General features: G+C 54.8%; 1 protein-coding gene across 2 annotated transcripts in view; it reads right to left on the reverse strand.

Moving 5' to 3' along the window:
- Window positions 1–2,067: 2,067 nt before the first annotated feature.
- Window positions 2,068–14,196, reverse strand: part of OSR1 (odd-skipped related transcription factor 1) — a 114,641-nt gene continuing 102,512 nt past the window's right edge. The window contains exons 1-3 of one of the 2 annotated variants that reach the window (XM_023230037.1): window positions 8,906–9,188; window positions 3,766–4,462; window positions 2,068–2,992 (exon numbers count right to left, since the gene is read on the reverse strand). In XM_023230037.1, the coding sequence (XP_023085805.1) occupies window positions 2,857–2,992; window positions 3,766–4,430 (801 nt within the window). In that variant the 5' untranslated portion in view covers window positions 4,431–4,462; window positions 8,906–9,188 and the 3' untranslated portion in view covers window positions 2,068–2,856. Of the gene's footprint in view, window positions 2,993–3,765; window positions 4,463–8,905; window positions 9,189–14,196 lie in introns of those variants that run through there. The other variant, XM_026454693.1, reaches the window with a different exon arrangement.

Here is a 14,196-nt window from a genome sequence, read left to right on the forward strand (position 1 = left end):
ACCCTCCATTTCCCACCTCCAATTTAAAATTCTGCACTGGAAATCTGTTATTTTGGGGATGCACACTTGATACTGACATTCAGTTGCAGGACTTGGACTGGGAGGGGTTTCACAGTGCTGGAGGTGGAGTGGCCCAAAAAGGATTAACATGGCTGGCAAACCTCCCCATTTCACCGTATTTATAACGTCCTGAGGCCCCGGAACTGCAGAGGCTTAGTGTTCAGGGAGGTGGAATGATGTGTTCTGGGAGGTGGAGGGATGTCAGGGGCTGGGGAAAAGCAGCCATAGACAACCCCAAGGATAGCCTCCCAGAAAGAGCCAAAGGACTAGGAAGGGCGCCGTGTGTGTGTGTGTGTGTGTGTGTGTGTGTGTGTGTGTGCGCGCGCGCGCACACCCATGCACTCTGGTTGTTTTGGAGCAACCACGGCCCACGGCCTCGTGGGGCTTCATAGAGGAACCAACGAGGCTTCTGCAGTTGACCCTAGTACAAGCTATGGTCAGGCACGAACCACACCACAACCTGCGTGCGCCTCTTGGGCCCAGACCGTCTACCCACCACCCCAAACCTACTGGCTAACCCCACTTCCACGCACTTAGAGGCCCCAGTTCTCAGGAATGGGGGCATAATCCTGGGCCGCGCGCGACCTTGTGAACTGCATGGAAGAAGGACTGGGATAGTGCCCAACTAATGAAGATCCTTCAGACCAGACCAGACTCAGCAGCGCTCTGCCCCTCCTCCGCAGTGGGTCCTGGGGCCAGTCAAGGTTTTGGGACCAAACACATAGGTGCTTGGCGGTTTCGCGACGTTACGGGCAAGACTCCTTGAGGTGCCGAGTCCTGGGCCGCCCCTCCAGGGCTGGCCAGCAGGGGGCAGCGCGGCTCTGAGCGTGGAGGCCAGAACTGGTCCGCGCAGGCAGGGTCAGACTCACTCAGTGCTCAGTTGGGTTCCCAGGCCTCGAAGTTCTAGGCCGCACGGGACCCAGGAGGGTTCCCGGAGGAGGTGGGGATGGGGCGGTGAAAGCCGAGAGCGTTTTAACTCCTTCATCCCCTGCCGCTTTCTCAGCCAGCAGGGCCCGGCTTGCGGCTGGGATTTTTGGTCCCTGCAGCAGGGAAGCTTATAGTCCAGTTGTCATCCGCGGCCGCCGCGCTCCGGTCGCTGAAGCTGGAGAGGCCATCCTGCGCTTGGGAAAGGCCGCGGGCGCCACCGCCTGCGCAGTCCGGCGGTCAGGGCGCCGGAGCTGGGGGAGCTCTGCCTCGCCCCAAGGAGGAGAGCCCCGGAGGCCTGGCTTCTAATTGTGGGAAAATTAGACACCCCAGGGAAGGTTCAGCTTATGGAGGGCAGACTCGAATTTCTCCTCCTAAGCGTTCCGGGCCTCCCAGGGCGCCCGCCCCCACCATTCCTGACAAGGCTTTAAAATTGTAGGGAATCTTCGCGGTTGTAGAGCCATGATCCTAGGAGAGGACAAGTCCCAAGCAGAGAATGGTGTCTGAGGGATCCTAAGGGAGGGAGTGATGTTGGTTTGGGGTTCCTGGGAGGCAGCGGTCATTGTGTATTTGCACCTGAGTGTTGAGACCCCGGGAACGGGAAACAGTACAGCTCTGAGGCTCTGTGAGGGCGGGTCTTCCCCCGCTCAAAGCCAGAGGCCAGGAGGGAGGCCTTTGGTTAGGGTGGGGAACCACATTCTCTTCTCTTCTTGCACCCTAAGCGATCTCAGCACTCAGAGACGCTGTCTCAGCACCCAGAGACTCTGGGATTTCTCACGGGCGGTGTTCTGCCCTCAGGATTAGGTTCTTTGTAAACTCACAGCCCTTTAAAGGTGAGGAGTGGGAAGGCTGAGACCCTACCCCCGAGGCGGAGCAGAAAAGTAAGAAAATCAATACATGGTGGGGCAGAGGCAGACCTACCCGGGAGAGAGAACGTTTCTCCACCCATCTCAGCCCTGCCATCCTAATACGACGGGCTGGTAGGAGGGGGACACGCTGGCCTCCAGCAGAGAAATGTGGTCCTCTCAAAGAGAGGATCCACCCGGTTTCCTGCGTTTAGGAGGGAAATTACCTATCCTGCAATGCCTGTAAAATAACCGTTTATTTATTAGTTAAAAAAAAACTCCAGTGATAAATGTCCGTTACCGATGGTCAGCATAAAGTGCCAATCGCAATATAACGCCCGGCTCCTGGCTGGCTGCTCCCTTGCAGTGTCGCGGCAGCGGAGGCCGGGCCCCCTGCAGACCCAGGCCTGAGGTCCCCGCCCTGCTGTCTGAGTCCCGGAGCCCACGGACGCCGGCTGTGCCGCAAGAGCTGGGAGGGGGCGCTCCTGCCCCGCGGTCCCTGGGGCGGGAGGCTGAAGCAGATACAGGGATTACACTTTTGCAGGCTCCGGGGGAGGGGGCAGGGGCTGGAGGAGGAGGTGGGAGCTGCCAGTGCTAAGGACTTCTTTGCCTCTCCCCTCACCCCTCACTCTCTGCAGTCAGAGTTACAAGCTTATATGGTCAAAGACAAAAATAAAAAAGAAAACGTATAAAATAACAATAGAAAAAGTAATACTTCTGGGAGAGGCGCCGCTGCGGCTCCGCGGAGCTTTCGTTCTTTTCTTAATGCAGTTTCCCTTCCACCACGTGAGTACCGCCTTTTGGCCAAGAGTTTAGCCGCGTCCTAGGGGAGCAGCCGGGATGGTCGGGGTCGCGGCCCCGGGCGGGGCTCTGAAGTGCCGCGTGCGCCAGGGACCCAGGGGACAATGTTGGAGAGGTGAAAGGTCCCAAGCGAGCGCCTCTCCCGCTGCCCGCCAGAGTCAGGCTTCTGGTCCCTCTGGAGGAGAGGGCCACTGGGCCCAGGGTCCTTGTGACCCAGAGGCTCTATTTAGCATTTGATCTTGGAGGTTTTGAGCTCCTTCACCTGTGAGTGTAGCGTCTTGTGGACAGCGAGAGTCCTGGACTGGCAGAATCCTTTCCCGCACTCTTGACACTTGAAGGGCTTCTCTTTGGAGTGAATATATCTGAGGGCAGAAACAGAGAGTTCATCCTTGCAAAATGATGCAATGTTATAAACAGTTGCCCAAGACCCCCCCCCCCCCCGCCCCCTGCTATGGGGCACTTGCCCTCAAAGGAAAAGTGTACAGTCAGTACCGAGTGTGGATGGGACAAAATGTTGATTGGGGATGGAGTGGGGAGGTGAAGGAGATGCTTTAGCAAAGTCTGATCCTTAAACAGGTTCAGCCACCTGTTTAAGGTGCCTTCCTCGTGGGCAGGAGGGGCAAACTTGGCCTCCTTATAAGGTCAACACTGAAGATGAGTAAAGGGAGCTGGGGTCGGACAATTTGCTCGACCTGCACTGTCGAAGATGGTAGCCACTAGCATGTGTGCTTATTAAAATTAATATTACTTAAATAAAACTAAATTAGTTTCTCAGGTGCACTATTACATTTCAAGTACTTAACTGTCACATGTGTCACATGTCACATTTCCTTCATGGCAGAAACTTCTATTGGACACCCCTGAAAATGGAGGAAGTGGGGCGGAGGATGCTGTGTGCTTGTCTGGAGCTCACGGAGACCTCACTTAATCTTGGGTCCTGTTTATTCCTACATTTCCTGAACACATGCTCCAAAACCTAATCCTGGGTCTCCTAGGCTTTCTTTCTTGATTTTAAAGAATTCCCTGAAGCTCTAGAGGCTTGGAGCCAGTAGGGGGTCTCAAGAACCTCATTAGGGAGGAAGATGGTGAGGCCAGACGCAGAGAGCTCTCTCTTGGGCTACGCGCAGTGCCGCACCTGTGGTCCCGTAGGTGGTCTTGCCTCCGGAAGGCTTTGTGGCAGATGTCACAGGTGTAGGGCCGCTCGTCGGTGTGCGTCCGCTCATGGATAAGTAGGTTGTAGGACTTGGTGAAGTGGCGGCCACAGAACTTGCAGACGAACTCCTTCTTGGTCTTGGAAGGCAGACGTCCCCTTGTGGGCTTCTTTTCTGGAGACAGCTTGGTCACATCTAGGAGGGCACCCAGCCCACCCGCAGGGGAGCCTGGGCCCTCCCCGCGGCCAAGCTTGGCCGGATCTTCTTGCGTTGCGGCCAAGGCCAGGTTGGCGAAATCAAAGCGCGGCTTGGTCTTGAGCGCTGGAACGCTGCCTCCAGCGGTGATCTCCGGCTTGGGTTGAATGACATGAGGGAACCAGGGAAAGGCGGGCAGCTGGAAGCGCGCGTCCACCAAGCTGGACACCGTGCCCGGCACTTTGGAGAAAGAAGAGCGTGGCAAGTGCATGGCCGGGTAGCCCAGCGTCCACTGGTGCAGGTGCACAGCGTGCAACGCGCTGAAACCATACAGGTTGGGCAGATGGTCCGAAGGCACTGTGGGCAGGCCGTTCACTGCCTGAAGGAAGGAGTAGTTGGTGAGCTGCAGGGAAGGGTGAATGGGCACCGGCGCCGGTAAGGTTTTGCTGCCCATTTCGGCAGTGGCAGTGTCTTCCCAATCCGGATCTGCAAAGAAAAGAAAGCAGGGGCGTGGAGAGGAATAAAGAAGTTCAGCGTGGGTCGCCTTACTCCCGAATTTCAGCCCAGCCACACCCTCTCCTCACACCCAGCGCAGGAGCTAAGAGTCTAAGACCCCATTCCCAAAACCCACTGCCCTCACAAAGAAGGTGGGAATGTAAGATGCAGGGGAGCCCTCTTTTCAGAACCCTCTTTGGTCTGAGGGCTCCCTCCAAATGGCCTCTGGCAGAGTCACACAGCTTGAGAGGGGGAAGGGTCTACTGTATACAAGACACTGAGAAAAAAACAAGCACAGGGAAACTGCCTGTCCTGTAGAAACTGACAGCCAGGTAAGCTTGGGTGAACACAGAATCACAATCTCCTGCAAAGATAACAGGAGCTGGGGAACACACTTACACATTCATTTGCAGATAAACACAGAAATGCACATGCGGATTCACACATTCTGAGGCAGAACTGACAAGGTGCAAAGACTGGGACAACCAGTGTTTTATAGCACAACACTGACTTTAAAAAAAAAATGCAGTAACCCCTGCATCACACACACGATCACATAGCATCCATGAAGAGCCTCACAGACAACACACATACACAGACACACAAATGCATGCACGTCCTAGCTCCCGTTCGTTAAGGTCTTCTGGCTGACCTTCGATTTGGCTTCCAGAAGCCCTGCCATCTTTCTCCTCAAAACCCTCTGCTTCCCTGCCTTCATATAAGTGAAATCTGTTGGCTTCACTCTCTGAAGCTGCTTGTGGACTGACTCTCTGCCTTGCCTTAGCCCTTGGGGACCACTTTGCTTTCAAGGAGGGTGCTAATATCCACATTCATTTGCTCTGTCAAACAATTGCAGTAACAAACAAGGGGGCATTAGTGCCCTCACTCCCCCAAAGAGAAAGGGAGTTGGGTCTTTGGGTTGTCAGCATGTTCTTGTGTGTGGTGAGCCCTGGGCAGGTGGGTAAGCCTATAGGCAAGAACACTGAGGCCAGGCCTCCATTCCTGTGGTCTATGTACCTCCAACTGCAAGGTCGGAGAGCTTGAGCAAGGCCAGAGGAAAGCCACACTGAAGTGACTGGGGGCTGGCATCTCCAGACCTTCTTGGCCATGGTCTTCAGCCTCCATGGAGACATCTGAGCTCTGCAAAAATGCTTTTCATCTCTACCTCCCAGACACTCCTAACTCAGATGTGTCCAGTGGAGGAAAGAACAGGGTGAGCAAAGTCTAAACTGTCAGGGAGCCTTGGGAAGCCCAAGCACTGAACTTCTGGCTCTTAGCTTGGGGCTACTTAAGAAGTCATTGTCACAGCAGGGTCCTTGGGACTCCCTTCTCTCTTGCCCAGCCTCAATCCCCTGCTGTTAACTTCTTCCTTTACCCTTCATTACTCTCCTCTTCCTAGGTCATTTCCTCTAACATGGAGTAATCTCCCTTCCCTGGGATGCACTGGCCTCTGCTCTGCTCCCTAGTTTGGTGTGCCTCCTCCCCAGGTTGAGCTGACCCTCAGCCCAGGGAGAGGCCCAGGCACAGACTCCTCTACCTTTCGCTGCAGCGAGGCTTTCAAAGCCTGGCTCTGTCCAGGGATGTGCAGTGCCTTTTCCCAGGAGGTATGAGGACAATGTTGACCCAGGAAAACCTTTTCTCCTGGAAGCTGGCAAGGGGGCCACTGGCTGTGTGGTGGGACCTAAGGAAAGAGGCCTTCCTGGAAATGGGGTGTAAAAACACCATGAGCTGGCAGCGATTTGCCTGCGCAGTTTAAATTAGCACTCCAATACAAATCGCTGCAATGAATTTAGCCTCAGGGCGAGAGGAGGCACATTATCTGCATGATCTGGCCTCTGAAGCAGAGCGCTGGTCCCGCGGGCAACGCCGTGGCTTCAGCAACGGTCATCTCTACTGAGCCAAGCCAAGTTCGGGTCGTGCCCGGGACAAACTGAGACTATCCCAGAGCTCGGACACAAGGAGAAATAAAATTCAAATTGGGCCAGAGAGGAAGCTGGGACCCATTTGGGTTGGGGAAGGGGAAGAGGAAGGAGGAGAAGCCTGGCTAACTTCAAAGGTCGGTCTGGACTTAGGGGAGATGAGGGCTCTTTGAATTGCTGTCACCTCTTCTTCCCTTCCAGGCGCTGGAAATCAGATCCTCATCTCCGGGTCCCAGAGCCCAATGGGCGCCGCGAAGGCCTCCTCCTGCTCCCTTGGGTGCTTGGCTTATCCAAGGCCAAGCCAGCGGCCGTGGCTGTGGGACTCTGGGCTGCACACTAGTCGGAACACGCTCCGTGCCTGGGTGGGAGAAACCACCAACCTCGCTAGGCCTTTCCTCGCCTTCTTCCTGGGAGCCAAGACCGGAGCCGTCTTGGGCTCCGTAGGGGGTGCCGGGAAGGGGGAATGCTTGCAGCTATAATGGTTCCTGGGAGCCAACCTTTCCGGGCTGTCTGCCCGATCTTGTTTTCCCCAACGCTACATTTATTTTCTTCCGCGGCCCAGCCCGTTCCTTGTTTTCTGAAGCATTCGGAAGCCAGGGCTCCCCAGGCTCCCGCCAAGTACTTTCCCCTGGACGAAATTCGTTCGAAACGTGGCTCTTTACACTAGTATCAAGAATGGGCCGAAAGCACGATCCGGTTTCAGGAGGTCAGCTAAGAGAAAAACAGTCTCACCCTAGCCCCTCCAGCCAGAAAGGATGAGCGAGCCCCTGACCCCTTGGGCTCCGGAACCCCAGAGCAAATACTTTCGATCTTTAAACATAGGATGGAAAACCCTTCCCCGGGCTAAGCATCCATTCCTCAAACAGCTTGGGCCTCGGGACCTGGGGGAAAGAATAAGGGGACCCAACCACGCACAGCAGACGCAATTCGCGCTCGGGATCCCGGGTCCCTGAGCAGTGCGGGCACTCGCGTTCCTTGCGCGGTGGAGCGCCAATCCCAGGTCTGCCGCCAGTCCTATGCCGGGCATTAATGAAGTGTGCAGAGTCTATTAAAGTGGCTTATTTGGGGCTAATTGAGCGTGAGCAAGTTAACTGCTTGCATTAATGAGGACGGGAGCGAACTCCACGAGCTTGCGCCTGGGGGAGCCCAGAAGAAACCCAAGAAAATCAGCCTTGACATCGAATCTCCAATGAGTGGTGACAGGCGTCCGGACCCCTGTGAAGATGACTGACCGCACCGGATACTTCTGTAGCATTCTCCCAACAAACGAGATCTAACGAACCCATCGGTAAGGCGGCCATCCGGCTGCACTTAAATGTCTTCTGCGTCCTCGGCGATCCATTCCCCAATCTTAATAAAACAGCAGTTACCTCGAGGAGCCTGGGATGGAACATCTACCCGCCGCCGGTCGCTGCTAGTCCCCTCCAGCCCTTCTCTTCCCTAGGGGGCTGTGAACCTGGGACACCTAGCCTTGCACGTGGTTTTGTTCCCCAGAGCCAATGCGCAGCTCTTAGCCTGGGTGAAATTTACCAAATTGTGGCAACAAAGAAACCCTCGCGGCTACTTTACACACTGAGAGCCCAACCCGCTACTGCCTGAGCTGCTGAGAAAAGACTAAACGTGGTTTTTCATTCTTATCCGAGACATTTCGGAGGAGAAATTAGTTCAGCAGGCAGGCCCTCACCCCTTTCTCCTTTCTCTCCTGACGGCTGGATTAGCGGACAGTCAGGGGAGTAACAGAACTTTTCCAATCCCCAGCCCGGAGACACTGCGGCTCCACAGAGTTTCCACTAGTGCTGTGTTTGAGTCTCGAAGTGGAAAGCAGTCCTTGCGCCCCACAGCATTGCCTCCCTGCACCAGGACAATCAAGGGTTCCACTCCAGGCCTTGACGACACAGAGCAATCATCCTATGGAGAATATCCCTAAGTCAGAGCGCAAGTGCCAAGCGGGGTTCAGACTCGCGGCCCTGCGCTCTCGGGTCTAGTCGGCCTCATACCAGAGCGCAACTCCTCAAAAGACAAACTTGAACGAAAGCGCTACCGGGCTGGGGCATGCACCTGTCCCTGGCGCGGTCGGCTGCGGCTGTGGCCATTCACTCCCTCTCCCTTCCTTCTTCGTCAGCCAAGGCGTCAGCCAGAGATAGGAGCGCGTCTCGGGAAAGTTTGTGCCCGCTGAAGTTGCTCTGGTTTCTTAAAGGGGGCCCGCATATTGACTTTCAAAGTCCGTGGGCACCTCGCCCGGGATTCCGCAGAGCCGGGCGGGCTGGCGGCAGTAGCTGAGGCCCGCCCCCTCAATCCCCGGCGGTCAGAGACCGAGGACCCTGCGCGGGAAGTCCTGAGCCAGCACCCCCAACCACCCTGCTCTCACTTTCACAAAAGTCCTGCAGCATTCGTCTGTCAAGAGCTTCCTTGGGGGCATTGAGAGAGAGGAGACACCCGCCGCGCAGTGACAAGGAACCTGGGAGTCCTGCCCGCATTCGCCTTGCTGAGCCCGGGCGCCCAGGACTGCAATTACCTTGTTCCGCAGAGATCCCGGGGCTGAGCACTTCTCTGGGGCTTTAGCTGAAGGGGACTGGGGAAGCCGGAGGCGCTGGAGCCCACAGGCGCCCCTGGAGCTCTAGAGTCCCGACTCCTCTCCTGCCGCGGGGACTCTAAGCGCCGGACACGCGGGAGCGAGCGCTCAGCAGCCCCGGGTCCTGCCCGCCCGGGATGGTGAGCCTCGCTCGCAGCTCCCTCGCTGGGTCTGAACCAGGAGCAGCTGAGAACGTGCCGGGGAGAGGCCGAGCTCCGACTCACTCATCCCTTAGCACCGAGCCGCCTACTTATTTTAATCCACCACCCTCCCTCCTCCACCACCCCCACCCCCACCCCCGCCCCTTGCCTCAGGATTCCTCCCCTCCCTCCCCTGCCCCCCAACCCTGCCATGCGCCTGCGCAATGAAAGACAAAGTTTTTGCTGACCCGGGCAGCAGACTTTGGCAGCTGCACTCGCTTGGACCCGGCCTCTCCCAACCTGCGTCCCCTCCTCTTCAGTCCCGCGCGACCCCTTCTGCCTTTTTAGGTCCAGAGGGGCACGCCTGGCGCGCTGGAGGAAACGGTCCCTAGCAGATGAGAGCGGGCTGGCACCGTACGTTTCGAGGTCCTATACTTGGACTCCTAGGACACAACCCGTGCTCTTTGGGAGAAGGGAGGGAGGGAGGGGCTGTAGCTCTGTGCACCGGGATCCTTACACCGCGGCTTGGGTTTCAACGCACTTTGGCGCTTGACAGAGTCGCCTCTCCTCCCAGAATCTCTTTCCAGAGGCAGCAGACCCCGAGTGTGGAGCAGCTCCTGCACATCCAAGCGTGCTCGGGGCCAGGGTGTTAACCCAGGCAGCGCTGGTTAATTCCTGGTGCGGGAGGGCCAGGGTCACCGAAGCAAGCGAGCTATAACGTCCGAGTGCTTATGGCCGACCCCAGACCCTAAGTTCTGGAGTCCAGTAGAAAGAACAAAGAGTAGTGAAAGGTCAGGAAAGTTATTTTCCTGGGACCCAGAATTCTCTGAGATTTCACCCTAATACACGGTGGCACTCTCTACTCACATACTTGTTTTAGGATGGGTCGGGGTTTAGAGAGCTGCACTGGCAAGCCAGCCGAGCTGCAAAGTTGTCAGTTCCAGGGCCTCTGCGTCAAGGAGCTGGTTCAGGTGGAGTCTTTAATCGGAAAGGAATCAGAGTCTGGACATTAAAAATTCTGTCTTCATTGCCTAGGCTTTATGGAGGGTACCAACACCCCCTTGACTACTCATCTCTGAAAGCTGACCTCCGGCTGACCCCAGCCCAATCCCTGCCTAATGCCTTTCTGGAATACCCTTCCAGGCCTTGGGTTTGGCACAGGAGGCATCTCTGGTTTCCCAGGACTTGAGTGGGTCCAGATCACAAAACTGCACTCTCTGCCTTTGCCCCAGAGTTGCTGCTGAGTGACCCTTGGAGCTGGATCCTAGCTTCTGTGGGTCCTTAAGTATTGGTACTGCCTCTCTCCCAAGGAGTTTCTGCTATCTCCAGCTTTGGTTTGCAAATCTGATTTTCTTGGGAGATGAAGAAGGTTGTAATACCTGACCTAGGGAGATGGTCATGGAGACCCCCCTCCCCCAAAGGCATAGTTGAATGAGGGTTTCCTTATATCCCTAGGCCTTTAGAACAGAATCTAGCCTCTAACTCCTGGGTAACTTTGTCTTGTTTGAGGAGGAGTAAGAGAGGGTGCAATATTTGCTGCAGCGAACCTTCTTACCCAGTGCCTCAGGTCAGTGCAGAAGTAAGAGATTCACATAAGTTTGTCCGTGCTCCTGGAATTTAGCAGTTGCTAGGAAGCAGTGACAGTCTTGCTAGAAGGGAACTGAGCAGGGAAGAGAAGGGAACTGAGATCACACCCCCTTCCTAGAGATTCCAGAACAGCAAGCTTCAAGAGCAAGGAAAGGCCTGGAGGGAAAGTCTACAAAGGCCAATGCTGAACTTTGCTGGCTTCCACCTGGGGCACAGAGAGTGTGCTTGCTCCAGCCTCAGGCTCTCCAAATAAGCAAAGCTTGGGTAACCTCCATTACCAGCAGCAAAAGTTAAGATGGAAAAAATAATGCCCACACAATAGGGCCTCTGGCTGTGCAGATCACTTAGGAACAGCGGCTGGTCATTCAGGTGGGATGGAACCTTCTGGGGTGTAAATACCCAATCTTCTGCTATGCACCCCTCACAGCTCAACTGGGCTTCTTTTATGTTTCTCTTTGTCTTTCTCTTCTAAAACAGGGCTCTTGACCAATATGCCTCAGGACTTCCAGAAAGCTCTAAGTAGTAGGATCCCTAGAGAGCTCTTGGAGAGAAAGTGTCCCTGATCTTAAAGAAGAAACTTGCAACCAAATTGTTTCACCACTGCTTTGACAGATTATCTTGAAAACTGATCCTGACTCAGGTCTCTAGACCTCAGTGGATGTAGAGGTCTCTAGACCTCAGCGGATGTAGAACAGGGTGTTGGAAGCAAGGTTGGTGTTGGTCCCCCAGGCTGTGCCTCCCAGAGGAATCAGGACCACCTCTGCCTGGAGCTGGTCAGCAAGGCCAGAACAGGACAAGGCCAGAGTGTACCTGAGCGCTGGTGAGGATGGCCTTCCACAAGGGCTCACCTGTTTCAGAAGCCTGGCTTCAGAGAGGTGTCTCCTAGGTCGCTGACAATGCACAGCCTCAGAGAGTCAGGATAACGAAATTCAAGAATTGCTAGGAGCTGAAAAGTCCTCCATCCCACTCTGCGCTCCCAAGGGGGTGACCCCCAAACCCTAGCCTCGATCTCCACAGGAGGCCAACCAGAGTCGGGGTTCCCTCTGGGCGGGGCAGGCAGGAAGAAGCCCAGGAAGCTAAGAATCCCTCGTCTGGCCGCTCAGTGCTGGGGTATCCCATCCCCCGCCTATTTAAGAGAAATTGATCACATTAAGCGGGCCCTGGGTCGCAGCGCGGTGCCGGACTACGGCTTGGATGGATTGACAAGGGCAGGACTCAGGACACCTAAGAGCAACAAGGGTACTTTTTAAGCGAGGTTAGATGTGTTTAGGACTAGCGAGGACGTCACGTTTCGAATTTGGTAACCGTCCTCGGTAACCCAACAGTTCTGTCCTCCTGGAAAGCCAATGAAGGTGACAAAACTCCCATCTCAGTACTGGGAGTCCAGTGCACTCTGCCACCGCGGCTGTAACTTCTGCTAGCTCTGAGCCTGAGGACTCCAGCCGGCGCGAACTCCGCCGCGGCTCTTTCTGGCTCTCTCGCTCACTGCCTTCGGGGCGCAACCGCGGGCGCCCGAGTAGTCCCAGACTCGGCTGGGACTGGGCAGCCTAGAAGAAGGGTCCCCGCAGTAGAGACCAGGCCTCCAGCTCTCTGTCCGGCGCTGAGCTCCACAACCCGCCAGTCGGTGTGAGGTCCGTCAGGGTAGCGATCCCTCCGTCTGCCCGGGCCTCTGGACTGACTATGGACCGCACTGAACCCAGTCCCGCAGCAAGCCCTGCTGTCGCCTTTTCCTGGGCACGCCTGGGGTGGTCACGGCCGCTGCTCCTGTCTCCACGCCAAACCCCAGCCCCTCTCCAGATTCCTGCTCTTTGGGAACGCGCCCCAGTCTGTCTTCGGAGTGAAAAGTGAGCAGCTTCCAGAAAATTAACTAGAATGTGGTCTATATTGCTTTGAGTTGTTTTGGATTAAAAAAAAAATGAACCCCACCTCTCCGCACCCCATAGCCTCAAAAAAAAAAAAAAGACTTCATTCTTTCAAATGGAGTTTGCTCAGCACTTGCGAATTTTTGCTTCCAACGCAACTACTTCCTGTAACTATTTTGCAGACATTTGGGGGTCTGCTTGTTAGAAACCCCCTTACGCATGTACAGAGCTTTCAAATAACCTGGAGATTTAGGCGTCCCTCTGTATTCATTTAGATGATGGATAGTAATGGCTCAATAGCTCCTCTGGAACCATTACGGTCAATCAGGTCAAAATCCAGCTTGGGGGTGGGAAGCATTTTTAAGCACGGGAGGTAGGTAACAGGACTCCTGCGCACACTTGTTCAGATAACTCCCCTGATAACGTAATGCAATCCAGGGTTCTTAAAAGAACAGATGCTAGATGAACGCAAGAGCCGGTGTTTTTTGTTGTGACAGCGACATACAAGTTACAGTATCAAAACTGAAAGGGAAAGTGAACTGTTTTTCCAGGCAGTTCCCGTTTGGTAAGTTCTTTACGGGCACACAAATGGAACTCTTTCACCTTAATAAATGTAACAATACACACACACACACACACACACATACCTTTGGTTTGTAAAAATATGTGTGACATGAAGCATAAATACGAGCATGGAATTGCACGGACATACTACCATCGGGAAAATGGAATGATGTTGTCTTCTGTTGCGAAGATCAAATGTAAAATGCATGTAAAAGACGGCGTGGGTTTTTACGTTTTACACAAATTTGAGTTGTCAGATTATTTTAGACGCATCCAGATCTATATACTAAGGTTAATGAACTTTTCCTTTTTCCGAGGTGTAAATAAGTGCATTAGAAACAAGGCAGTGTCTAATCAGCCAGGGGTGTTGGAGAACAGTAGTTCGAACGGAATTGTGGATAGTTAGGGTGGAATCCTGCGGATAGAGCCACCTACTGCACCCGTGGCGCTGGGTCCTGCCGGGCTGCACCGGCGGCGGGAGGCGCTGGAGGAAGGAGTGTTCGCGGTAATTAAACATTTCCAGACACCGGAGGGTTATTATCTGCAGAGCGATTTCCGGCGATGGGACTCGGAGAGAGTCCGGTTGCGAGGTTTCCAGATTCTGGGACGCAATCCTAAAGAAAACGTGCCCCCTGCTGGCGAGCAAGCCACATCTCGGGACCCCTTCCTGGAAAACTCTCTAACCCACAGTATCCTTATTTCACTTTGCCCAGGAGTATTTCAGTCCTTCAATTTTTCTTTTCGCAATTACGAAGTTTGCTGCTACTCATTTAAAAGTACGCACACGCTTACCCTTCCAAAGAGCAAACGGAGGAGGAATTTCTTCTCGCCACGGGGTTTCTGTTTCCCTGTCCCAAACCAGACGTCCTTGCTCTCAGATGGATGAGGGCGTTTGTTTGTTTGTTTGTTTGTTTGTTTTTAAATAATCCGAAATTCCTAGCAACTATCTGCCGCCGTTCGCTTCTGGTCCTGGGAAGATGATGAGCAAAGCTCTACTGGGACCCCATCCTGCATTTGCGAGCTGGGTCCGCGTGCCCCTCCCGGCACACCCGGAGGTGAGAAGTGCCCTCCGGTGCCTCCC

Source organism: Piliocolobus tephrosceles, chromosome 15 (assembly GCF_002776525.5).
Source record: "Piliocolobus tephrosceles isolate RC106 chromosome 15, ASM277652v3, whole genome shotgun sequence".
Taxonomy (NCBI): Eukaryota; Metazoa; Chordata; class Mammalia; order Primates; family Cercopithecidae; genus Piliocolobus; species Piliocolobus tephrosceles.